Raw genomic sequence first — 27,600 nt, 5'->3', positions numbered from 1 at the left:
ACTTGACACTTGATCAATCACACCACTTTAAGTGAATATATGGTCAATGGTAGCTAAAGCTGGTTGCAATCCTCAGACTTAGCTGCTCTAGCTAGTAGCTACGCCTTGACTCAGACATACTAATACCTTGCCCCCACTCGGAAAACAAAACAAACTAATACCTTGCCCGTGCAAAACTTTACTTGCACACATATATACCTTGGGCATCTAAAATACATACACTACATTTTTCTATTTAAAAAACTGGCTTTGTATGTACGCAAGGCCACTGATTTGAAAAGGGAGCGAGGGAGAGAGAGAGATTCGAAAATACTGTGATAAGAGTGTAACCATGGGGGACGCGACAGCGGAGGAAGAGGAGCAGCAAGAGTTGGGCCCTTTGGTGGGGCCGGGGCCTGCTCCCCCGCCCCGCACTAAGCGTCCGCTGGAGTTTGAGAAAGCTTTCCTGGACGCACTCCCAAGTGCCGCCATGTGAGTTCCTCTGTGCCCTTTGTTTTGCTTCTCAGCTACATTCATGGAGACATGTGTTTATGAAACGGCCCCATTCAGAAAATGCCCTCACATGTTTGAATACACACTTGTAGACTCCTACACTAAAGAGGTAGGGTTTTGTCTTTAATTTCCCTCTGAGATGTTGCCTTTGAAATAAGTTCACAACGCGTGGGGGTGTTCTTGTATTCACCTCCCCTCATCCTGAAAGGTTGAAGAGGCAGCTTAGAAACTAGCATTTTGTGAGTGACAAAAATCTGAAACCTCTTGACAGCTAAAATTTGTTAATTTCTTGCAGGTACGAGAAGAGCTACATGCATCGAGATGTGGTTACCCATGTTGCCGTCTCCAGTGCTGATTTTTTCATCACAGGGAGCGAGGATGGTTCTTTGTCTCATCCCAATTTTACTTCTTACACACTAATGGGGAGATCTTTCAATTCATATGCAATGAAAACATTATGCTTACACCATAGAACCCTTAAACCTAAATTTTTGATGCTTGTACATGTCGCATGTGTGAATCTTGCATTTTGAGTCTAGTGTGAACTAGTTCCTCTGTACAACCGTGGCGACTCACTGCCTTAGTGTTACGTTCCCAGACATCAGGATGGGCGCCTGCAGTATGTCCGGCCATTGTGAACTTGGCTTATAGGTTATGAAGTCCTATAAATAGGATTTGAGTCTCATTTGTGAGACATCTTGTGTGCACCACACTTGGACTCTAGGCCCTTGGCAGTTTTGCCCGCACACCCGTATTGGTGTGGGCTTGGTGGTATGGGATGCCGGCCCTTGTGGTAGAGGCTTGCTTGCTTGGTTGTAGGCTTCCAGGCTCGGGGGTGAGCCCATATTGGCTCTATGGCTGGGAGGTGAGCATGATGTCCGCTCATCACATGTGTCTAGGTGTGAATTTGGCTTGTGTCATGTCATGTGTGAAGGATGGATCTGGCAAGGGACTAACACTTAGCCTCAATTTTCTGCCTAGTTGAAGTGCGCGAGCGAGAGCGCGCGTGTGTGTAGCAATGGAGAAGAGAGAAGAAGAGGACTCTTGTGTTTGCAGGGGCAACAACTCACCTTGTACATGTGAGCCCCTTATTCTATTATGTACATAAAAGAATAAGTTTATTGGGTGGGTGCTTGCCTGACCGGCCATATGGAGCTTTACCCCAACAACCTCCCACGTAAAGGCCAATGTGGTCGTGAGGGAGAAAAGAAAATTGTACAAGACTTTTACAAGGCCATCGTCAAGTATGACCTCAACCAACGTCCACTAGCTCAGTGAATTTGTGTGCAACTAGCTCGAAGTGTAAAGGAAGTATAGTGCAATTGACCACATACTCCTCACCAAAGCTGCATACACCCCATAGGTTTCTCACAATACGCTGCAAAGTGTCCCTATGCTCAAAGCCGGTATCGGTCACTCGTGGCCGACTGCTCTCACTGCAAATGTACCTACCGCAAATGCAATCTCGGGTCTTGAGATCAATATCTCATACATGAGATTCTCGAATGTTGATGCAATCGTGGCAATCTCTGCCAACGTGACCATCTTAGTCAAATCTGGCTCAAAAATCCACTCATGGCAACCATCCTGACACCCTGACTCCAATCCTTGGAATCCATCCTTTGTGTCCATCGCATATCACATACGTAGCAAAAGCATCTTGCTGTCCAGAATCCCGTGTGTCAAGAGCAATGTCAAGCTCTCACACGCATCAGCCTTTGGCCTAAGCATATTCATGAATGACTAAATCCTCAATGCTCAAGCCATCTATATTCGTCATCGCATCCACAAATAACAAGCTGTGCTGCACAAAAGGCTCAACATGCTCACCAACTAGAGCATCATGCAGTCTATTCGTAAAGGAGACACGCCTCATCTCTCCATATGGTTGCGTACTCACGGATACTGTGTCGTCTCAAATGTGACATACTCGCATTGCATGAATCGTGCCAACAGTAGCACCTCTTGTCACGAGGCTGTGGCAACCACTAACCTTAGTTGTTGGTTTCTTTCCCTTGATTTTTATTTAATTTTTGGGACCCTCTTTTTGAAGTCACAAATGGCTAGACATTGTGTGGCGAGTGTGAAACGGCTGACAACCTAGAGTTTCACCCGCAATCGGGAAGGGTAGGTCGCCAGGAGATGGTCGGGCGAGTCGGCACTGGAATTCGAGCAGTAAAAGGGTGTCTAGGCGCAATTCAAAGTCATTTAGGCCACCCGCTACACTTACAAGTTGGCGGGTACTAGGAAATTAACTCAAAAGAGGCAAACTGGACACTCGGTGGCTCCAAAGCAATCTGCCAGCTTGCATGAAGAGGGGTTGCCCAAATTTGTGAGAGAAGGCTGATTTTGATCATTCAAGTGCTATTGTGTGTGTGAGTAGTGGGTGCAGGTGATCATAGCTTTAATGGAAAGCTTGCCTTCTCCCTTGCTCTATGTAGCACAATGATTCCACTCTCGTGCATCTCTCTCCCCCTTTGAATACAGAAACGTGATGTCCCGCTCAAGGGATTTTCATCTATATGTATAGTTATGTGGGTTCATGTGCGATTGCCGAGGCAAGAGCCTCTTGCACAGGTACTGGATTAGTTAGTTGCTAATCCCTCGCAGGTATAATTGAATTCGGAGAGATTTTATGTGAGAAATCTCGTCTGATTCAGAGGGCAAGTAGCCCTACAGGTGCGGGAGCTCGAGGGCCTGCTACAGATGTGACCACGCGAAACAAAGCCCGAAACGGTGAATTGCAGCCTGTCGTGTATTTTTGTAGGTTTAGGGTTTGGATCCTAATTGATCCCTAATAACTCCCGGAGCTTCGGGGAAGTGATGATGGGATCACCGTACAAGAAGTTATTTGTATCTATGTTTCATGACTTTTCCTGTGGATACATGTGATGATAAAAGGCAACATGCAAGCATATACCACTGCAAAGATAGAACCCATGGCCATACTATTGACTTGTTTCCACACTTCATCTTGGAACGAGATATAGTGGTGCAAAAGGTGTCACGTGCGCACTTCACTTCCACTATGTGGACATGTTTGGCCATAGTCTAGCATGATCCAGTAGCTTAGGACTGAGCTTGGCACCTTTGCGAGCCTCTAGCAGGACGTGCATGTCCAAGCCGGTCACACGTGCATACCCTCTCTTGCACAGAACAATTATTCCAGCATGTAGGTAATTTACCGCATGTGAACCACCTCTTATGGCACCTTTTATCATTAAGTGACTTTTAATTATCAGAATCGTAGAAGGCTGAATAAAGGTTGCTCGACCCAGCCTTTGGAGGATATATAGGCAACAGGGGGCAGCGCTTGTAGGCAGGAAGCAGGAGGAGGAGCAAGTCCAGCGTACCTTCAGGTTTTCACAAACTAGTGACGTGGCTAACCCCGGGATACACACATACCCTGCTGACATAAAATCAACCTGGAAAATGCGCTTACAGCAGACACGTGGTAACCCGGAAAATGCGGTGCAGAATACACTGGCAGGCTGATGTGGCAAATTGTACGGAAATTCGCTTTTTGCGCTGACTGCTGATGATGTGGCAGTGTACGAATTCCCTGAAATTACACTGGCTGTTTTAATAGCAGCTTTTGGATAATTGCTTTTGAGGATATAAGCTTTTAAGCTTAATGCTTTTGGGGCTCTGCTTTTGGGCATCCCTTGTACCAATAAATAAGTGGGCTAGGCCTCACTTCTTAGAGTATCTGGACGTAGAGTCTGAGAGTGAGCATCTACTCACTCTCTTGTACTTTGAACACAGAATAATACAAAAAGAAATACCGAAAGGGGCGCCAGTCTTTGGGGCCAATACCTCTAGGCACGGAACTACGCCGGGCCGTGTCGACTCAAGTGTGAATTGTGAACTAATTTGAAGTGAATCTTTGCTGTGTCGCGATAGCATCTTGACTTGGGGTGTCCAAGTTTGTTACATTTCCTCAGTGTTTTCAGCCTCCCATGACCAACGTTTTCTGCACAAGGAAGCCAGCGTTTTCAGCCCAAGGAAGGTATTCAGCCGTAGACCGTTGTCGTTGACATCAACGTCGTCACTGTCGTCGACACAGTACCCCAGCATTAGTAGCATCAGCACCCATTAGCATCATCATCTCAACGTCGAGTCATTGTATGAGCATTTGTGCAAGAAAAAAGTGAGTAATCGTCTCTTCTTCTCTCTCTCTCTCTCTCTCTCTCTCTCTTTCAGTTTAGTTCCTTCAAGTGACGTAAAGTGTCCCTTGTGTTTGTGCGGAGTACTAGATCCGAGCTAAATCCTCAAACACTTCCGCTGCACCTGACATTGGTATCAGAGCTCTGTGCGTGTTTCGACTTTACGAACTCAAATTGAAGTATCAAGAACCTCAAGAACCATCAATAATCAAGAACCTCAAGAACTCAATAACCCAAGAACCAAAGAACCACCAAAAACCCAAGCAATACCAACAACCCAAGGAACCTCTCCTAGTTTTTTTTCTTGAAAGAATCTTTGAGTCATGACCAGGGACTTACCAGATCCCATCTTCATTGCCAATTTGCTATGTCTCAGAAGGAAGATTGACATCGGATACACGAGAACCTAGATCTTTAGTACCAGGATCTACTTGCTTCTTATGCGGATATGGAAAAAGTTGGAAACAAGATTCCTAACCTCTTCTGCATTCACATTCGCATGTAGCATGCATCCACTTTCGTCGACAAGAAACCCTTGGGATTTACCTCCGAGCACCCTTACCTTTCAGCGTCACCCGCAATGTTTTCACGACAAGACTATTCGAGTGGTCGTACTTGCCCGCAAGGCAAAGTCAACGAAGGCTCGTATTCTGGGACAATAGTAAGGCTACCTGGTAACTCGTATGGTAGGTGTTTAGATCGCACTGTAACAAACTTGGACACCCCAAGTCAAGATTCAACCGCGACACAGTAGAGATTCACTTCAAAACACTCACAATTTCACAATTGAGTTGACACGGCCCGGCGTAGTTCCGTGCTTAGAGATATTGGCCTCAAAGATTGGCGCCCCTTTGGGTATTTCTTTTTGTATTAATCTGTGTTCAAAGTACAAGAGAGTGGGTAGGTGCTCACTCTCAGACTCTGCGTCCAGATCCTCTGAGAAGTGAGTCCTAGCCCACTTATTTATTGATACAAGGGATGACCAAAAGCAGAGCCCCAAAAGCAGTAACTGAAAATGTCACTTCCACATCTAACCCTATGTGCATGTGGACAAGCTGCTTCATGACAAGGGTTCAGTCACCCTAGCTTAGGAAGTGTTCTGGCACTTTTGTGAGTCTGTTTGCAGACCGTGCATGTCCAGACACCTAGAGCAGATGCATATCCTCTGGTTGCACAAAGCATGATCATCAACATTACCATTGGAATCCATCAGGAGCAATTTACAGTGCACAGAACCTATTTTCCCTATTTTAGCAAATTTTCACTTATTATTAATAAGTGACTTTGTTGGGAAACTGGGTAGGGTAAAGTTGCTAAGTTAATATATAAGGAAACTAGGAGTCACTTAGTGGAAGTAGAAGAAGAAAGGGAAGCACAAGCAAACACTTGCAGCAGGCTCTCCAACCTCCCTTCTCAAGCAAGAACCTCCACAACCCAGCGATTTTCAGCAACTAGACCTTGGGTCTAGCGTTTTTCAGCAGAAGAACCCAACGTTTTCAGCAGCCCTTCACAACGTCACACCAGCGTTTTTGTAGCAGATGAATCAGTGTTTTTTCAGCAGTCAAAACCAACGTTTTTCAGCAAGGTGAAACCAACGTTTTTCCCTTGTTGTACCAACGTTTTTTCAGCCATAAGAAACAGCGTTTTTCAGCCATAGGAAGCAAGGTTTTTCTCAGCCATCAAGTTAGTAGATCAACCCCCGACTTGGTGCAACAGTTACCGATTCGCAGCATTCAGTTTTCAGCCTTAGCATCGTCATCGTTGACATCGACATAGCATCATCTAGGACTCACAACATCAGCACCTTGTATCAGATTTGTGCAATCAATAACAATAGATTGCTCTCGCCATAGAGAGTGGGGCCTTCGGAGGAGGGTTTGACAACATTCTGGTGTCGTATTCTTCTCTCTCTATCTTCTTTCACAGTGTTTATCCCCTTTGTTGGTCTGCTGAGCACCAACAGACGTGGAAGGCTGCTCGACCCACCTATTGGGAGTACTTAGGAAAAGCCCAGCGATCAACAAATAGGCAGATCACAAGAGGATTGTGAAGACCTGCTAGCGTTCTCAAGCATTGGCATCCTAGTGTTTCTGGAGACCCCAGCCTTGCCAGTGATTTCAGCCCAAACCAAGAGCAGCCAGCCTGTAGTGTCATTCACACCGGCCTGTAGTGTCACGAACTGCTGATGTGTCAAAAGCCCTAAAGAAGGAAGTCAACTTGCAGATGTCGGCCGAGGGGCCTAAACCCTAAGAAGAACAAGCTACATAAGAAGCAGCTGTACGACAGATTTTCGAAAATTGCGTTGGCATGATGACGTGGTAGGCTGTATGGATTTTCGCGTTTTGTGCTTGCTGGTGACGTGGCAGGCTCTACAGATTTCCATAAATTGCGCTGGCAGCTTTTGGCATTGCTTTTGGGACCAGAAGCTTTTGAGTTTTGAAGGCTTTTCACTGTAATTGCTTTTTAGGCCAAGGGCCTTTAAATATGAGGTTAGGGCTCATTCTCTGGCATGCCTCTTGGCGAAGAGTGGAGTCTGGAGTACCAGCTTGTATTGTGTTGATGCAATATAAAGAAATACCGAAAGGGGTGCCAAGGTTTGGGGCCAATACTCTCTGGGGTGGAATTCTGCCACTCCGTGTCGCGTGTCGACTCTCTCTCTCTCTCTCTCAGTTCTGTTTTTATTGAAGTGCTAAAAGTCTGTTCAGTCTGTTCTTTTCTATTGGCATGTGGTGCCCGTCTTGTGATAGTGGTATCAGAGCATCAGGCGTTTGCTTTTCTGAAAGCATACCGGTCCCACCAAAGAGCAAACAAAGCAAACGAGAGACTTCTGGAATTTATTTGAGGTATCTTCGCCCTCCAACCCGGACTTATTAGCCACTCCCACCCTTACTTCATCTCGCATCGGGTGTGCTCCCGTCTTCACCGCTCATGTCTTACTGGGCATAAGCCATTAAGATCACTTGCAAGAGAAGGATACAAGATTTGTTTCGAGCTGCTGTTTTTCTCAAACAGTACCATGCAGATGTCTATAGCTACCAAGCCGCACACTTCCAAGGACTTGGCAAGCTTTCAAGAAATTTTTTTTGCCCGAAGTTATATGGTTTCGGCCATCTCTGTAGAAGGCCGTCTTTCCCTTCTCCCTTGCCGCTTGAATCTTTAGCATTACCTCTCTCATATGCGCAAGCTGTGTGAGAGTGAGGTCATCTCCAAGGAATATGTCCGTTTTCTTTAGTGTAGGACGCTTCTTCATGAAGTCCTTCTTTGCCTCCATGGATGGGAAACGGATGATTAAAGCTCTCCCTTTTGAAGTCTCCCCATTGCCTTGTTTCTTCTGCCCCACCCTCCATGCCGTTGGTATGAGTAGCCTTACTACCCATCATGCGGAGAAGTTCTTCAACTTCCCCTTCCACATTTACTCTTATATGCAAAGCTCTAGTTTTCCTTCGCTGCTCTTCTTCTAGAGTCATGTTGATGATTATAGGAGAGGGAACAGATGTGGTTTCTTTCCCTTTCCCTTTCTTAGCGACTTCTATCTATTTCTCGGCCTCATCCACCTTCTTTTGCGTCTTCGTGATCACATCCATCCACGAAGACGTCTTTACTACCTTCTTTTTCTCCTCCTCTTTGATCATCCGTACCTGCTCCTTGATGACCTTGATTTCCTCTATCACCGAAGACTGGAATTCCCCTTCCTCTAGTCCACTGCTTGCTCTATCAGCAAGCTCTCGCTTGAGGGCTGAGACCTCTTCTTTTAGTGCTTTGGAGTCCGCCTTAAGTGCTTGTAGCTCTGCGTGCAAGTCCTCTTTCTCTTTCTTCCACTGCGCGCCTTCGTTGAGAAACATTTGAAGAAGGTTGGCCTTCTCTTTCCACCATCCCTCCGTATCTGCTTTCTAGTCTTTCATCCCCCTTTCCATTTGTGTTATCCGCTTGTTTGTAAGCACAAAGGTTGCCTTCGGATGGGGCTTACACATTGGCGAAGCGTTCATGACCTCCATCAAAAACACAATCTGCACTTCTGCAAGGGCAACCCACTATGTCCACATCACACATACACCCACTCGAGGGATCAACAACCCCGAAACAGCTCGACACTCTGGCTCAGCTGAGTCCAGGCGGAGAAGTAAAATAACACAACCCGTTGCGGGTATAGCTCGACGCTCTGGCTCGGCTGAGTCCAGGCGGAGAAATAAACCACAACCCGAATGCGGGTATCTGCACTACCACAGCCCTTTGCGGGCGCTCAATCTGCTCTGCCGAATATCCTCCTTTTGGATTGCTCACGGTACCTGCACCTGCTAATAGAAACAAGAGCATGCAGCTCCCACTGATTATAGCCTCACGCTTGCACAACCAAGACAGCACGAGGCCCCCTTGTTGGGTCAGCCCACTGCGAGAAAACTTCCAAGTACCGAACCTGCTGTGCCTTACTGTGTTCACGAAAAGCCCCTGCGCAGCAGCCTGATACAGGCGCTAATGAAAAAAAAAAGGACAGGCCCCCAGCTGCCCCTCCAATCTGTTGGTAATGGCAAGTGAGCGTACACAGCCCCCAACAGGGTCAGCTCACGACTCAGACAGGCCCCTGCCGGCACGGGCTCTGGTTCAATCTACACGCGACCCCCTCTATGGGAGAAGCTCGTGCCGTGTAATACACTGTTGAGCAGCAATAACCTGCTGCCCGCAACTCCTGCTGTGGGATTAGAGAGAGAGAGAGAGAGAGAGAGAGAGAGAGAGAGAGAGAGAGAGAGAGAGAGAGAGAGAGAGAGAGAGAGAGAGAGAGAGAGAGAGAGAGAGAGAGAGAGAGAGAGAGAGAGAGAGAGAGAGAGAAAGAAAGAAAGAAAGATTTTTAACGTCTATGTCAGGCCGAAATCGGCCTATGAGACAAATCAAATGTACATGGTGTGTATGTCATCCGTCTATCGGAAAGACAAATGAAACAAAACTGATACAAAACTGAACTGAATGTAGGTAGTGGGGTATCGGAGGAGGGATGGAGCTCTATCTCTAGGGGTATATGCATGTCTATATGCTCAAGGTAGTACAATCATGAGAATGCATCAAGCTATCTAGCTCCATCCTGTACTAATGGGGGGATGTAAGATGTGGTACATGGGCGGGTCTGGTGCCAAGGCTACCCGGATGAAAGCTGTCGGGTCGGCCCTCATCTGGGCCACTCGCTCCTCAATGGCACGGCGCTCCCGGGCTCGGATCTCCTCGATCTGTCGGTGGTGGGAGCTCGCGCCCTTGTAGCTTGTGACTCGTGGTCGTCGTCTAGCTCGGCTCATCTCCGCCTGTGAGAGTGTCACTCCCCTCTGAGTGTCTGGTGAGGGAGGGGCGGCAATCCTCTGAAAGAAGTCTGTGAGCTGCGACTGTCTCCCCTCTGTCTGTGTAGCTGCGTGTGGCTGTAGTAGTGTGTCCCGATGGCTCTGTATCTCTAGTAAGAACCGTCCGAGCTGTCTCTGATCTCGAGAGTCCATGATCTCTCGGAGAGTGGGCTGTCCTCTGAATAAGGCCTCATACCTGCCTCTGATCTCAGTGTATGCTCTGCATCTACATACAAAGTGCTCCTCACTCTCCACCTCCTCTGTGTAGGCTCTGCAGACTCGCTCCTCCCTGGGAACACCAGTATGTCTCCCGATCTCAATCTCTAACCTGTGTGAAGCCACTCTCAGCTGACCAATCGCCACCCGTGAGCTATGTGGCATATATGTGTCCATGTAGCGTGGTCTCTGTATGAACCCCCCAGACAATATGGTGAGAAACTGGTCTCTGTAATCTGACATCCTCGTCCCCAAGCCAGGTGACTCCCAGACTCTCCTAGTGTATAGCTGCCACAGATCCTGTCTCAATACCAAGTTCCTCTCACTGCGAGAGAGGTGAACATATGGTGAGTGGGGGTCGTACTGGAATGGTGGTAGGCTCTCCATGTCAAGACCGTGTCCCTCAAACCATGCTCTGACCTGTGAGTACCATGCTCTCTCATGCCCACTCTCTGATAGCTGTATAGCTGCCTCAAATGCTCTACGAGTAAGTCTGTCAGGAGGTAGCTCTCTCATCCTCTGGATGAAGCAGACTGTCTGGAATAGTGCCTCTACCACCATAGGTGGTGTGGCGAGCTCGGCTCTAATAATGTCATGTGGCACTGTCTTCTTGCTGCGGAGCAAGCGTGAGATCATACATACCTGTGGCCTCTCAAGCTGTGTCCATTGGTCAGCTGTCAATCTTGGTGCCCATACTGCCGCCGAGTACATCAAGGCTGGGGTGACTAAGGTGTCGAAAAGCCATCCTTTCGTGCGGGGTTCCTGAAAGTGTGCCTGGTGGCATCTCCGCTCTAGCATGGCCAGAGCTGCATATCCTCGGGTGAGCCTGTCAGCAGCAGCCTGCCTCATAGTGAAGGGTCCTGGTAGGCTGGTGAATGTGATGCCAAGGTAGACATAGGAGGTGACTACATCAACCTGTCCTCCTGCTGCTGTGAAGGTGGCAGCGCTCCTCACTGCACTGGATGTGTGAAAGATCATAACCTTGGTTGTGCCAAGGTTCATAGTCAACCCCCTGTGTGTGCTGAATTCGTCCAAGGCCTCAAGATGGCGTTGCAAGCCCTCGGGTGACTCTGAAATCAACACAATATCATCAGCATATAACATGATGTGGACCGGAGTACCTGCCAAGTCGCTCCCCTCTCCTCCTGCTCGCAATATGTAGTCGGAGATCTCGTCGATGTAGAGCCCAAAGAGTGTCGGGGAGAGTGGGCATCCTTGCTTAACACCAATGGTGCTAGCAATGGTCTCTGAAAAACCGCCTGGGCAACGAACTCGACCCGTCACCTTCTCGTAGAGAGCATATATGGCCCAAATCATCTCTGTTGGTACCCCAATGCTGTGAAGGCGCTGGAAGAGTCTCTCGCGTGGGACTGTGTCAAAGGCCTTGCGGAAATCCACAAAGCAGCAGTAAAGCCTCTTCTTCCGCGCCTTTGCCCCATCAATGAGGCAGCGCAGAACGAAGATGTGATCAGTGGTGGAGAAAGCTCGTCTGAAACCTGCCTGGTCTGGAGCTCGTAAACCCTCAATCTCTGCGTAGCAGCTGAGCTGTGCCTCAAGTACTGCTCCATATAGCTTGGCCATCGTGTGGCCAATCATGATAGTCCTGTAGTTCCCTGGGTCCAGGGTGTCACCAGATTTGTGGATAGGCACTATGGTGTGCTGTGTCCACTCCTCTGGGAAGCCCTCCCCTATAGCCCGGTTGAAGACATGTGCAATCAACGGGGCTATAGTGGAGGCCGCATAAATGATGTGCTCACTCTGTAATCCAGTATGGTCAGCTGATCGTCTGTGCTGCATGCGGCGTATGGCCCTCTCTACCATCTCTGCTGTAAAGAAGGAGCACGTGGGGCGTGGCTCGTGTGGCTGTGGGATAGGAGGCTGCCCTGGCACCTCGTAAAGTCGCTCTGCATAATCATGCCATATCTGTGGATCCTCAATAGCTGTAGTCGGACGTGGCTCGCGCAGGGTGCGCCATGCCGTCGCGCTATCCATGCTCATGAATAGGCGGTATAGCTCAAGCTCCTGTGCCTCTTCGAATGCTCGCCGCTTTTGGCGTGTAAGCGTCTTCATATGCCGTCTGGCCTCTCTCTCTGTGATCTCTCCTAAGGCTCGCCGTGCACGGAGGCGTCGGTATAGCTCTCTGCACTCTTCATCATACCAGCGGTTCTGAGGCATAGTCCCGGGGGGGGGGGAGTGTGTCCTGTGTGAGTGGTGTGTGGAAAAGAGCTAATAGCTGAAGTGTGGAGAACGGAAGAGATATGTGATGTGAGAACTGAGAGTGGTGTGGATGGGTGGAGGAGGCATAGGCCATGCTCGACCTCGGCCGAGTAAAGAGAGGCTAGCTCATGTGTGAAATGGATGGTGGTGTGTGGAGTGTGTGCTGTGGAGCTGTGTGGGATGGTATCTCCGGAATGAAATGAAATGAAATGTTATATTAACGTCTTCAAAAAGGCCAGAATGACCTGTGAGACCAAACTGATACAAAAGTGGTGAATCTGTTACAAAGTCTGGGTACCTTAGTACTAAAGTACTAAGTGTGAAAAGTGTGAAAGTGTGAAAATAAATGTGAACTAAATACAAAGTATTAAATAAACTTCTTAGGAGCATTCTGGGTGTCTGGCTAGAATGCTTCTAATCCTTTGTTGTAGTCTCCTCTGGTGAAGTGTGCTTTTGCATCTCGGTCGTGGTTGTCTCGATTTCCTAAGCTCAATCGCCCTGTCAATGAGGGTGCCTTTGGTATGGATGTGGGTACTCCTTTGTGCTGGCTGCTGGTCTCTTGCTTCTCCTTCCCCTCCTGCTTCTCTCGATCCGAAGAAATCTGTGATTTGCCTCTGAGGCTGTAGTGCTCTTTGTCTTCTCATTAGATTATCCCTGTGCCGATGTATTTCCAGTAGGTACAAGCCTAAGCATCTTTGATCTTGGTATTGCACGACTCTATAGAGGTCCAAAGCCTTCTTTAAATAGGCAATGGAAACGCCCACGTATCTCATAGTATACGGTGCAATGACATATGTAGTGTAATTCTGTCTCCGGCTCCATTCCGCATAACTTGCAAATTCTGCTCTCAGTGGGATTCCCCTAAATCTGCCAAATTCAATTTCCAGCTGGTGTGAGGATGTACGAATCTGACCAATAGCACATCTCAAACCATGAGACGGGTGGGTTTGTGGGATACAAATAATTGCCGCTATACTAGATTGGCCCTCGAATCCTCTCGACAGTTAGCAATGAAAGGGGATACATCATGCTGGTATGCGCAACTGTCTTCATGGTTTCAGAGACACGGGTTCAGTATGGAAAGATTACCCCCCTACCAATACTCTCTTGAGGCTCCATCACTGGCAATTACACGAACGGAGATTAATAAAATCATCCGTCAGGATCTTATACAGTTGGATACTAAGAGGACATGGGTAGACCCTACACAAGAATTGGGCACGAAGATGGCCGACTACAAAGAAAACTTCCTACAGCTATCTGAAGATGGATTTGTGACTCGCCCGAGCTACATGGATACCATGTATAAAGGACACTGATCTGGTAAGAGCTTCAATTTCTATCGGAGGGGTAGCTAGTTCCGCTTGGATAATCGCGTGTGGTACGGAGGCCTTGGCTCTAATCATTCGGGAAATCATAGATACCAAAGGTCTCTCCATTGGCTTCCAATTATCCTGATCCACAGATGGTCCCCAAATCTGGACCCCATAAAGCATAGCCAAAGCCACCACAGTATCAAAGAGCCAAAGTTTTGTTCGTGGTTCCTGAAATTGCACTTGTGAACACATCCTCTCCAACCCTCCCAAGGCCGTAGAGGCTCTGGACAATCTAGCCTCTGCTGCTTTCTTAAGAGTAAACTTCGGTCCTGCAAATACTACACCAAGGTATGTGTATGCATCTGTGTACTCTATTGTATCCTGGCCATATGCAAATGTAGGTGCCGACCTCCTAACCCATTGCGGTGTGGTGTTAAACACCATAACTTTGGTTTTACCCAAATTCATCGACAGTCCGCTGTCCTCCGCGAATTTATGTAATGCATCTAATTGCCTCTGCATTCCATCTGGTGATTCTGCTATCAATACAATATCATCTGCATACAACAACAAAGGGATCCATGACCCTGCAAGCTGAGCACCTCTGTTCCTTTCTCTATCAATGTAATCTGATACCTCATCTATATACATACCAAATAAAGTAGGGGACAATGGGCATCCCTGCTTTACTCCAATGGTGGAATGAACAATGTCGGAGAAATGAAATGAAATGTTATATTAACGTCTTCAAAAGGCCAAAGTGACCTATGAGACCAGAAAGTTACAATGCGGTGTATCTGATACAAAGTCAGATTAACAAAATAAATTAAACTAGGATAACAAAATATAAATACTGCGGGATCCTAAACTAAGCAGTACAATGTGAAGACAATATGGGAGGGGAGTAGAGATCCATCTTCATCTGCACTCTGGACGACGAAAGAGTATGGCTTGAATCCTTTGCCATAGCCTCCTTCGAAATTGTGTAGCTCCTCTCCTCCCTCGGGGTCGTCTAGATCTCCCTAGCTCCAATGCTCGGTCAATGAGAATGCCAGTAGTGCGGGTAGACCTCTCCACCGTCGCTGGTTGCTCCTCTGTCTGTTCTTCTGGGTGTTCAGTATTTAGTGTAAAGAAGTTTGTGATCTGTCTCTGGGGATGTCTCTCTTCAACTCTCCTTAGTAAGGTTTCTCTATGCTTGTGTAACTCAAGTAGATAAAGCCCAAGATATCTTTGATCCTCATAACTCATGACCCTAGATAGAGGCCCAAAACCTTCTCTGAATAGACAATGAAAACGACCTCGTATCTCATAGTACACTGTGCAATGACATATGTAATGTACTTCTGTCTCTGGCTCTAGATGGCATAAGCGGCATATTCTGCTATCTGCTGGTGTCCCTCTGAATCTGCCAGTCTCAATCTCGAGCTGATGTGAGGACGTGCGTATCTGGCCAATGGCACAATGCAAACCATGCAAAAGATGCGTGTCCATATAGCTAGGTCGAATCACAAACCCATCCCCCGTGAGGTGGAGAAGATGCTCTCTATAGAAAGCCATCTTTGTGCCCAACTCTTGTAACGGCTCTATCCATGTCCTCCTCGTGTCCAACTGGATCAAATCTTGACGGATGAGTCTATTAATCTCTACCCGTGTCAGAGACCTCAAGGGTGCTTGAAGAGAGTATTGAAAAGGAGGCAACCTGTCCATGGTGAAACCATGTGTCTGAAACCATGATGTCATCTGAGCATACAAGCATGATGTATCCTCGTTAAGAGGTAATTGTCTGGAGGACTCTAGAGCTACCTTGGCATATCTGTCTCTGGTAGTATCCCATAGACTGTGTACAAAGGAGACTGATCTGGTGAGCGCCTCAATCTCCATAGGGGTGGCAGCTAATTCCGCTTGAATGATATCACGCAGTACAGAAACCTTGGCTCTAATCAGCCGAGAGATCATAGATACCAGGGGCTTCTCCATACGCCTCCACCCATCCTGGCCTATAGAAGGTCCCCAAACCTGCACCCCATATAACATAGTAGAGGCAACCAAAGTATCAAAGAGCCATAACTTTGTCCTAGGTTCCTGGAATTGCACCTGTGAACACATCCTCTCCATTCCTCCCAGAGTTAGTCTAGTCTCTGCTGCTCTTCTCAAAGAAAATCTCGGCCCAGTGAAGACTACCCGCAGGTAAGTGTATGCATCTGTATACTCCACAATCTCCTGACCATATTTGAAAGTAGGTATTGATCTCCTGACCCATTGCGGTGTGGTGTTAAACACCATAACCTTTGTTTTACCTAGGTTTACACCCAGTCCACTATCCTCTGCAAAACTGCGTAGTGCATCCAAATGTCGTTGCATACCTTCTGGTGAGTCAGATATCAATACAATATCATCAGCATAAAGCAACAATGGGATCCACGTCCCTGCCAGCTGGGCACCCCTGTCACTCTTTCTGTCAATGTAATCAGACACCTCATCAACATACATACCAAATAGAGTAGGAGACAATGGGCAACCCTGTTTCACTCCAATAGTAGAGTGAACTAAATCAGATACCCCTTCTGGAGTGTGTACATGTCCCACCACTGATCTATACAAAGCCATTATCCCCCAAATTACCTCTATGGGCACCCCCATCTCTTGCAGTCTGCGCATCAATTGAGCCCTGGGTACCATGTCAAATGCTTTGCGAAAATCCACAAAGCTACAATAGATCCGTCTCCCATGTGCTTTGCCCTCCTCAATGATGGCCCTGAGTGTCAGAATATGATCAAGAGTGGAGAAACCCCTCCTGAAGCCGGTCTGACCCTTTGCTCGTACACCCTTGCCCTTTGCCCAGCTACTCAAGTGTTGCTCACAGAATAGATGCATACAATCGTGCCAATGTGTGTCCAACCATAATAGTGCGGTAATTCCCAGGCTCTGTGGGGTCACCAGCCTTGAAGATGGGCACAATATTAGACAACCTCCAGGTCTCAGGTAATCCCTCACACATGGCACGATTGAACAACACTGCGAGAACCTCCATCAGCATATCCTTGGCATGTATAAAGTGCTCCGCTACTAGACCGTCATGATCATATCATAGTTACCGGGGAACGCCCCCTAGCCCCCGTTTCGGCGTTCCGAGGGGGCAGTTCCTTCTCGAACGTTCCGAAATGTCCCGAAACGTTTGACGTTCCAGGTGGCTAGTGCAAACCGGAACGGCCGTTCCGGAACGTTCCGAATGCCCCCAAAACGTTCCGGAATGCCCTTGGAACGGCCAACGGCTACAAACAAATTTGGCAAAAATTGAAAAAATTGAAGTAAATGTTTGGGCTTCTTTTTGAAGTGTGCAAGGCCTCAAGGACTCATAAAATGCACCCCCCTCCCCCTTTCTCTCCACAAGCTAATCCTCAAGGCTCAAGCTCTCTCCCTCTCACACTCTCAAGATCTCTCCCTCTCAAGACTCACTCTCTCAAGGCTCAAGGCTTTAAGCCTTCAAGCTCTCTTCCTCTCCCTCCCACTCTCTCAAATCTCTCCCTCTCTCTCTCTCTCTCTCTCTCTCTCTCTCTCCCACATCATCTAGTCATAGCAAGATTGAATGGTCTTCAAAACGAGTTTTTTGTCAAAGCACTCTAATACTCCTTGTATTTAAACACAAGAAGCTAAAAAATGCACTATTTGGGTGTTTTTTATACCTCCCGTTCCGCGCCGTTCCCGTTCCGAACCCCTAGCCGTTCCTCCGTTCCGCGGGGATCCCGTCGCCGTTCCCGTTCCGCGTTCCGGGTAACTATGGATCATATGCCTTCCCGGTCCTCATCCTGTCGATGGCCCTTCGTACCATCTCAGGTGTAAAGAAAGTGCTCGTAGCTGGGCAAGGCTTGGTAGGGTTTGGAAGGGGTTCCTGTCCCGGAACCGTATATAATGATGTCGCATATTGGCCCCACACATCAGGTGAAGTAATCACTGGGGGAGGAGAGTGCTCATGAAAGAGTCGCCATGCCTCTCTTGAGTCCCTACTCAAGAACATCTGATATAATTCTCGCTCCATCTGAGCTAGGTAAGCTTGCTTCTTCCGTCGCACAAGGCGTCGGAAAGCAATCCGAGACTGTCTGTAAGTGATGGCTCCTAACAGAAGATCCCTCTGAAACTGGGCTCTCATCTCTCTGCATTCCTCATCATACCAACTATTCAGGGGCATGCTTCCAGATTGTCGTCTCTTACCCGGCTGAGTGTGTGGGTATGCCACTGATGCAGCCCCATGCAGTGTCTCAGTCAGTATATTGGTGCACTCCTCCACTGAGAGGCCTATACCATTTGTGCCAGTTGTGCCTTCCAATAGACGGTCCCATATCTCCTCTGTATAAACGAAATCAGTCTCTGGTGTAAATGTATAGCGGGTGTGTGGCGTGCCTCCTGGTGTCTGGGTTGTACTAAACTGAAATTTAACGGACAGCGTCAATAGAGCATGATCTACTGCTATGCCCACTGGCTTGGCTCCCACTGTGAAATCCTGAATGCAGGGGACAAAGCTTGGTTGTGTCATAACATAATCCACTGTACTAGCCCCATGTCTGTGTGGAAAGCATGTGAAACCGGCTGCTTCGGGAAATCGCTGTAAGCCATTAAGTATGGCTAATCCATGTGTAGTCGTCATTTCCATGACGAATCTTCCATACTCCGTCTGCTCTCTATCATTTGAGCATCTGTCCAGTCCCAGCTCACCCACATCCATCTCTCTGAGCATCTCGTCTGAAGTGTCGTAGAAGAGACTGTCTGCGAGTTGCCCGTTCGAGCATTAAAGTCCCCTAGGAGAATGATATCACCATCCCTAGAAAACTCCCATATGTCATCATCTAGAATAGAGAAAGGTGACTGTCCTTTGGATGCAGCGTACATAGATGTACTGGGAGGAAAGTAACATATGGCAATATATAGGAATCGACCTGTGTCAGCTCTCAGTCTCACCCACATATATCTAGCATGATCATCTCTTCGTACAATATGTAGTAATGGTTGTAGTTCCTCTCTAAATAGCACTGCTACTCCTCCTGAACCTCTGCTCCCATGCTGAGATCTCGCATTTGTCCTGTGAGCTGTCTCCCATCTGTACCCCATCACATGTGGCATTACCAGTCCAGGGGCTTGATGAGTCTCTGAGAAGAATACAATATCCTTGTCTTTGAAACTGTCCTCAAATGCACCCATGTCCAGCCTCATAGACCCATTACAATTCCAGGTAGCCATCTTCAGTGTGGTCCCATAGGTCTCGTACCGTCATGCAGTGCGTCGCTCTAAAATCACCACCCGTCCATCTCTGTAAAAGGCTATCTTTCCCTTCTCCCTTGCCACTGCAATCTCTGGCATTACCTCTCTCATGTGTGCGAGCTGTGAGAGAGTCAGGTCATCCTTGAGGAAAATACCTGTCTTTTTGAGAGTAGGCCTCTTCCTCAAGAATTCCTTCTTCTCTTCCAACGAGTGGAAGCGTAGTATGAGAGCTCTCCCCTTTGAAGATTCTCCCGCGCCATCACTTTTCTTACCTACCCTCCATGCCTTTGTGTGCAAAGGTTTCTCCTCCCCATCATGGATGTAAGGCTTGTGACCTCTTTCTCCACATTATTTATGTCCTTGAGCCCGGTCACTCTCACATGCAGTGCTCGCATCCGCCTTCTTTGTTCCTCTTCGAGGGTCATGTTGATAAGCGTCGGTGTACAAGGAGTTTCTTGACCTTTCCCTTTCTTGGCGACCTCAATCCATTTTTCGGCCTTGTCCGCCTTTTTCTGTGTCCTTGTTATCATCTCCGCCCATGAAGATGTCTTTGCCACACTCAGTTTCTCTTCCTTTGTGATCATCCTTACCTGTTCCTTGATTTCATCTATTATCGAGGGTTGAAATTCGCCTTCCTCCAGCCCACTGCTTACTCTATCAGCAAGCTCCTGTTTAAGGGTTGAGACTTCATTTTTGAGTGTCCGTATCTCGGCGTTTCGGTTATCCTGTTTGAGGGCTAAGACTTCTTCTTTGAGTGTCTGTATTTCTGCGTTAAGGCTCTCTTTCTCCTTCTTCCACTGTGCGCCTTCATTGAAGACCGTCTGAAGGAGGTTGGCCTTTTCCTTCCACCATCCTTCCATCTCTGTTTTCCACTCCTTCATTTCCCTCTCCATCCGCGCTTTCCGCTTGTTCGTGAGCATGAAGGTTGCCTTTGCTCGCGACTTGCAAACAGGTGAGACATTGATGGCTTCCGTGTCCTGTGCAAGGTCTTGTGCAGGGGAGATTGCTTCCATGTTTTGTCGTTCAAGAGATGTCTCGAGCTCACTTACCTTTTCGCACGCAAAATTTTCGTTGAATCCTGAGTGAATGATGTTGCCGCCTACGCGTGTGATGATGCCACCCGTGCGCTCTTGCCGCCGTCTACACGTATGATTTCTCTGTCTGCATTGTTTTCGCCTTCGTATCTGACCGCCAGCTTCTGCTCCCTCTGTGTTTCTGCAGCCCTGGAGCTGCGATTAAGCTCCGAGGCTCATACGCAGTGATGAAAACAGCCTCTGGCTTCTTCTGAAGTAGAGATGCTACCGTCGCAAAGAGATCATCAAAATCTGATGCGTTGTAAAGTACATCAGCCCCGAGCACTATGTCCGGCTTTATATCTAGGAGTTGAACTTAAAGACCTATTATGAGAGAGAGAGAGAGAGAGAGAGAGAGAGAGAGAGAGAGAGAGAGAGAGAGAGAGAGAGAGAGAGAGAGAGAGAGAGAGAGAGAGAGAGATGATATGATATATTAACGTCTTTAAAAGGCCAAAATGACCTATGAGACCAGCTGATACAAGTGGTGAAACTAGTACAATGTCTAAATACAAAAGTACAAAGGTACTGAATGCAAAAAATAAAAATGAGAAGTGAGTAGTGACAGTGAAAATGAAGTGTAGAGTAAGTTCTCAATGACACTCCGGATGTCGTGCTAGGATGTCCCTGATCCTCTGCTGAAGTCTCCGTCGATGGAGTGTGCTCCTTTGTCTCGGTCGTGGTCGCCTCGATCTCCCAAGCTCGATCGCCCTGTCAATGAGGGTGCCTCTGGTATGCACGCGGGCACAACTCTGCGCTGGTGGCTGCTCTCCTGGCTTTCCCGATCCAAAGAAATCTGTGATCGGTCTCTGTGACTGTCGTGTCCCATGTTTCCTCAAGAGACTATCCCTATGCCGCTGTAGCTCAAGTAGATATAAGCCAAGGCATCTCTGATCCTCATACTTCATGACTCTATCTAGGGGTCCAAAGCCCTCCTTGAATAAGCAATGGAAGCGCCCTCGTATCTCATAATACACAGTGCAGTGGCATATGTATTGTAACTCTGTCTCTGGTTCTGTACCGCATAATTTACATATCCTGCTCTCCGGTGGTATCCCTCTGAATCTGCCCGTCTCAATCTCCAAATGGTGCGAGGATGTGCGGATCTGACCTATTATGTGAGAGAGAGAGAGAGAGAGAGAGAGAGAGAGAGAGAGAGAGAGAGAGAGAGAGAGAGAGAGAGAGAGAGAGAGAAATGGAATGAAATGAAATGTTATATTAACGTCTTCAAAAGGCCATAATGACCTATGAGACCCGAAAGTTACAAAGTGGTGGATCTGATACAAAGTCAGAGTAACAAAATAACCTAACAACAGTACAAAATAAAGATATATACTATGGGGTCCTAAGTTGGTTGATGTGAGTCAAGCAAAAACTAAGCAAAAAAATGGGCGGCTTGTTGGGATAGCTGAATCACAAGAGATCTAGCATCGGTCGTTGGCGAATCTCATCAATTTCCTCCATGGTTAGTAGTCTGACCGGGCGTCGTGCATGCCTGGCCAGCGTGCTCCGAATTTTCTGTCGTAGCCTCCGTCGATGCTATGTAGTTCTTCGCAATCGTGGGCGCCTGGATTTCCCTAGTTCAATCGCTCGGTCAATCAGTGTGCCTCTGGTGTGAGACGAGGGGGAGCTCTGTTGTGGGGTTGGCTCTTGCGGCTGTCCCGTGTCTGCTCTGAAGAAGTCTGTGATCCGTCTTTGAGACTGGCTAGCCTCGCCATTCATCAAGCTATCTGTGTCTGCGCAGCTCGAGCAAGAACAAACCCAGACATCTCTGATCTTCGTATCCCATGACACTTGAGAGTGGTCCAAAACCCTCTCTGAACAAGCAATGGAAGCGGCCTTGTATCTCGTAGTAGACGGGGCAGCGGCATGTATAGTGTAGCTCTGTCTCAGGTTCCATGTTACACAAGGGGCATGTCCTGTCCTCTGCTGGTACTCCGCTGTATCTCCCAGTCTCAATCCGCAACTGGTGAGAAGATGTGCGTAATTGGCCAATAGCACATCGTATCCCATGAGACAAGTGGGTATCCATGTATCTGGGTCTCGCTACAAAACCATCTTCCGTAAGCTGGAGGAGGTGGTCTCTGTAGAAAGCCATCTTCGTGCCCAATTCCTGTGCTGGTTGTATTCATGTCCTCCTGGTGTCTAGCTGGGTCAGGTCTTGGCGGATGAGCTTGGTGATCTCTGACTGTGTAAGAGCGAGAGATGGTGCATCCAATGAGTAATGGAATGGTGGTAACCTGTCTATGCTGAACCCATGTGCCTGAAACCATGATGTCATCTCCCCATACCAGCATGTTGTATCTCCTTGTATGGCTAACTGTCGAGAGGATTCAAGTGCTATGCGAGCATATCTGTCTCTAGGAAGTGCCCATGTGCGGTTTATGAAGGAGACTGATCTGGTGAGCGCCTCCACCACAAGTGGGGGGGCCGCTAGCTCTGCTCGGATAATGGCCCGTGGTACTGATGCCTTGGCTCTAATGAGCCTCGAGATCATAGAGACGAGAGGTTTCTCCATGTTCCCCCATCCGTCTGAGCGACCTGGCCTCCCGTGGTGATCCAGTGAAGGTCCCCATATCTCGGTTCCATAGAGCAATGCTGAAACCACCAAGGTGTCAAAGAGCCAGAGCTTCGTCCGGGGCTCCTGAAACTGAACCTGTGAACACATCCTCTCCAGTCTCCCCAAAGCTGCGTGGGCTCTAATAAGTCTGGTCTCTGCTGCTCTTCTGAGTGAGAATGCAGGTCCGCTAAAAACCACTCCAAGGTAAGTGTAAGCGCCTGTGTACTCCACAGTTTCCTGGCCGTATGTGAATGTAGGTGCTGACCTCCTGATCCACTGTGGGGTGGTATTAAACACCATAACCTTGGTTTTACCCAGGTTGACAGACAAACCACTTTCGTGGGCAAACGTATGCAAAGCATCCAATTGACGTTGCATTCCCTCTGGGGATTCGGAGATCAACACTATGTCATCAGCATATAACAGAAGTGGAATCCATGTCCCTTCCAACTGAGCACCTTTATCCCCATCGCTGTCAATGTAGTCAGAAACCTCATCCACATACATACCGAAAAGAGTAGGAGAGAGCGGGCAGCCTTGCTTCACCCCAATAGTGGAGTGAACTGGTGTAGAAAGTCCCTCCGGGGTGCGTACATGCCCTACTACTGATCTGTACAATGCCATGATTCCCCAAATGAGTTCTTTGGGTACTCCCATTTCCTGTAGTCTGCGCATCAGTCTAGCTCTGGGTACCGTGTCGAAAGCTTTGCGGAAGTCCACAAAGCTACAATAGATCCGTCTCCCATGAGATCTGCCTTCTTCGATGATGGCCTTGAGTGTTAAGATATGGTCAAGAGTAGAGAAGCCTCTCCTGAATCCTGCCTGCCCAGTTGCACGTATTCCTTTCCTCTCTGCCCATCTACTCAGCTGTTGCTCCATAATGGATGCATACAACCGTGCCAGTGTGTGCCCAATCATAATAGTGCGATAATTCCCAGGCTCCATGGGGTCTCCTGATTTGAAGATAGGTACGATCGTGGATAGGCTCCAAGTGTCTGGTAGGCCCTCACACATGGCCCGGTTAAACATAATTGCTAGAAGCTCTGCTAGTAGGTCTTTGGCATGCATGAAATGCTCAGCGACTAGGCCATCATGATCATATGCTCTCCCAGTCTTCATCTTGTCGATAGCTTTCTTCACCATCTCAGCGGTGAAAAAGACACATGCGTGTGGGCATGGATCGGGGGGGTTGGGGAGGGGCGGCTGTCCAGGTACTGTGTACAAAGATGATGCGTACTGCCCCCAGGTCTCTGTGGAGGAAATAGCAGGGGGAGGGGACTGCTCATGAAAGAGCCGCCACGCCTCACGCGAGTCCTGACTCAAGAATAGTTGGTATAGATCCTGCTCGAGTCGAGCCAAAAAAGCCCTCTGCTTCCGCCGCACCAGGCGTCGGAAGTCAATCTGTGACCGTCTGTGAGTGACGTCCCCCAACAACACCTCTCTCTGAAGTTTGGCTCTAGTCTGGCGGCACTCCTCATCGTACCAGCTGTTCTGAGGCATGCTCCCTGATCGGCGGCTCTGCTCAGGGTGGGTGTGTGGGTATGCTTCTGTTGCTGCCTCATGTAATGTCTGTGTCAGTATAGTAGTTAGCTCCTCCAGAGGTCGCCCCGGGTCCTCAATACATAGGCGTCTATAGATTTCATCCATGTATACAGAATCCGTCTTCCGTGTGAATGTGTAGCGAGTAGGGGCTGCTACTCGTGGCCTGTGTGCTACACTGAATTGGAAGGAGATGGTCATCCACACCAGAGCATGATCCACTGCCACCCCGACCGGTCTGGGCTCTACTGTGAGGTCCTGGATACTAGAGATGAGATTCGGCTGTGCCATGACATAGTCCACTGTGCTGGCTCCATGTCTGTGTGGGAAGCATGTAAAACCTCCCGCAGCAGGAAATCTCTGTAGGCCGTTCAAGATGGCCAATCCATGTGCAGTGCCCATGTCTATCAGGTGTCGCCCATACTCAGTATATTCCACATCGTGTGATAGTCTGGAAACTTGAAAGGCCCGTCTCTACAACATCTAGCTCTCTTAGCATCTCCTCTGAAGTATCATAAAACACTGCCTGGTGATAGGCAGTCCTAGCATTGAAGTCCCCTAGGATGATAATGTCACCGTCCCTAGAGAACTCCCATATGTCATCATCCAAAATAGAGAAAGGGGACTGTCCTCTGGGTGATGCATAAACTGATGTACTCGGGGGAAAGTAGCAAATAGCTAGATAGAGGTATCTGCCTGTCTCTGCTTTCAGTCTCACCCACATGTACCTAGCCTGCTCGTCCGTGCAGACTATATGTATTAGTGGCTGCAGATCCTCTCTAAATAACACTGCCACTCCCCCCGAGCCCCGCCCTCTGTGCTCTGAGCGTGTCTCTTGTCTGTAGGCTGTCTCCCACCTGTATCCACTGATGTGAGGCATGGATTGCCCAGGGGCCTGGTGTCTCAGAGTAAAAGATGATGTCTCTTCCAGTAAAGCTATCCTCAAAGGCACCTACATCAAGACGCATAGATCCATTGCAGTTCCAGGCAGCTACTTTGAGTGTGGTCCCATAGGTCTCGCACCGTCATGTGGAGCGTCGCTCTAGTATTACCACTTTTCCGTCTCGGTAAAAAGCGATCTTGCCTTTTTCCCTTGCCGCTCTAATCTCCGGCATTACTTCCTGCATATGAGCGATCTGCGAGAGGGTGAGATCATCCCCGAGAAAGATGCCAGTCTCATTAAGAGTTGGTCTTTTCTTCAAGAATGACTTATTTGCTTCCATGGAGGGAAAACGGAGGATGAGTGCTCTTTCTTTTGAGGTTTCTCCACTGCCTCCATTTTTCTTTATGTTGCCCACTCTCCATGCCCTTGTGTGTGTCGGCTCATGAATCCCCATCAAGGCTGTGAGTTCTTTTACTTCTTCGTCCACATTGCCTTTGTCTTTAAGACCGCAAATTCTTACATGTAAAGCGCGCACCCTTCTCCTTTGCTCCTCCTCTAGTGTTTGGTTAATGATGTTGTTGGGTGTGGACGTGGGCGTTATCTCCTTGTCTTTTCCTTTCTTGGCCACCTTGATCCATTTCTCGGCTTCGTCCGCCTTCTGTTGGGTTTTGGTAAGAACATCCACCCAAGAAGTCGTCATTTCTTTGTGCTGTTCTTCTCCCTCTTTGATGGCCCGTACTTGTTCCTTGATCGTGTTGATTTCTTCGATTATTGAGGGTTGCAGTTCACCCTCTTCCAGTGTGTTTCTTGATCGGGCTTCGGCAAGTTCTTTCTTGAGTGACGCGATCTCTTCCTCTTGGGTTGTCACTCGGTCTTCAAGCGTGCTTATCTTGCTCTCTTGGATCAGCACACGTCCTTCGAGCATGTTTATTGTGCCCCAAAGATTGCGGTTCATCTTGGTCATGGTCTCCGTCATTTCCTCTTTGCATTTTTGAATGGCATTCTCTAGGGGGTCGGCTTTATCGTTCGTCTTCCTCATGCTTGATCGCCGTCCGCCAAGGGGTCCCTAAGCGTACGTGTGCACCCACACTAGCAGCGGGCGCGGTAGCTGGGTGAGGGGTGGTGCGGAGCTGCGCGAGAGTGCCGACGGGAGATAGAGAGAGGGGGGAGGGGGGTATCAAAAAGAAATAAGATAAAATAAAGTGAAATGATAAATTAGAGTGCAGACGAGAGATAGAGAGAGGGAGGGGGGTATCAAGAAGAAAAAAAGAAAAAATAATTAGAACAAAAATAAAATGGAATGAAATGATATATTAACGCCTTCAAAAGCCCAAATTGACCTATTAGAGCAAGCATAAACAACAATGGGAATTTGATATCGTATTCACCAAAAAAAAAAAAAAAAACGGACTTCCTACGCGTAGGAGAAGGGGGCTGACATGCTACGCTTAAAAAAAGAAGGGGGGGGGGGAGGGCATCCTACGCGTAAAGGAACGGGGGGACATCCTACGCGTAGAGGGTATAGAGAGAGGGGGGTACCTTACGCGGGGAGCAGGGGAGCAGCTCATGGTGGGGCTGTGTAGGCGGAGCGAGGGGGAGGGGGGCGGGGTTGCAAGTGCAGTGCGAGGGGAGGTGCGGCAGAGGAGAGGGGGAGCAGGGCGCAGCAGAGGAAAACGGACCAGCGCGGCAGCGTGCAGACGGCAGGATGCGGCAGAGGGGCAGCAGGGAGGGGAGGCGAGCGGGAGGTGCGGGGAGCGCGAGGGGCAGCAGGGCAGGGGAGGGGAGCGCGAGGGGCAGCGCACACACACACACACACACACACACACACACACACACACACACACAGAGAGAGAGAGAGAGAGAGAGAGTTTACATACGGAAGGTAACTCACCTAATCATGCCAGATTCTTACGAAACTTAAGGAACACCATCCCCTCACTAGGATACACCTGTCCCTACGCTTCTACACTCAAAACCCTCACTCTAAACCCGTCTGCGGAAAACACGTAGGATGACAGAGCAGAATTTTGAAAGTGCCCGAAACTGAAATTTATGAGTACCAATGCGTAGCTTATGTCGCCACGATTCTATAGACTACTAGCACGCAGAAAACAGACATCGTTTGATACACTTACGGCCACAAATAGCTCGTAGATGCGTCGGCGTGTGCGCTTGTGGAATGCTTGGCGTTGTTGCGTAGCTCTCCTCGAGCCTACAACAATGGTGCAGTCGGATCTCCAATGTGTTGAGCGAGCCGGGCGTAGCTAGAGGATAAAGCTCACGCTCACTCTCTTTCTCTCTCACACACAGTAGACGGCAGCGCTAGAGAGAGAGAGAGAGAGAGAGAGAGAGAGAGAGAGAGAGAGAGAGAGAGAGAGAGAGAGAGAGTCTTTGAAATGCAGGTCATTTAAAGTTTTGGAAAAAGAAGGCAGTTGGCATAGAGTTTGTGAAGCATTTTCGAGCACATCTGAATGCAATCGAAGGCTTGGCTGTGCGTGTTTTGCTTGCTGGACCAAGACTCGTATATTTTAGATAATCATTTGCACATTTTTACCTTGTGAATTGTG

General features: G+C 48.4%; 2 protein-coding genes across 2 annotated transcripts in view; one reads left to right on the top strand and one right to left on the bottom strand.

Moving 5' to 3' along the window:
- The first annotated feature begins 260 nt into the window (after positions 1–260).
- CYP71 (cyclophilin71) overlaps positions 261–27,600 on the top strand; it is a 31,635-nt gene continuing 4,295 nt past the window's right edge. Inside the window, exons 1-3 of the mRNA XM_086492715.1 lie at positions 261–471; positions 788–873; positions 27,436–27,524. Of these exons, the coding sequence (XP_086348841.1) occupies positions 332–471; positions 788–873; positions 27,436–27,524 (315 nt within the window). The 5' untranslated portion in view covers positions 261–331. The remainder of the gene's footprint in view (positions 472–787; positions 874–27,435; positions 27,525–27,600) is intronic.
- Positions 18,366–18,976, bottom strand: LOC147432974 (uncharacterized). Its single transcript, XM_086492717.1, has one exon. It carries the CDS (start codon positions 18,958–18,960, stop codon positions 18,367–18,369), a length of 594 nt encoding a protein of 197 aa, XP_086348843.1. The 5' UTR covers positions 18,961–18,976; the 3' UTR covers position 18,366.

Source organism: Adiantum capillus-veneris, chromosome 20 (assembly GCF_014529385.1).
Source record: "Adiantum capillus-veneris isolate H3 chromosome 20, ASM1452938v2, whole genome shotgun sequence".
Taxonomy (NCBI): domain Eukaryota; kingdom Viridiplantae; phylum Streptophyta; class Polypodiopsida; order Polypodiales; family Pteridaceae; genus Adiantum; species Adiantum capillus-veneris.
The sequence above is the reverse complement of the archived record's forward strand: the minus strand, read 5'-3'. Positions and strand labels throughout refer to the sequence as shown.

What these genes read in the sequence shown, in the direction of transcription:
- LOC147432974 (XM_086492717.1), bottom strand. Translation starts at nt 18,960, where the DNA reads ATGGCTACCTGGAATTGTAATGGGTCTATGAGGCTGGACATGGGTGCA.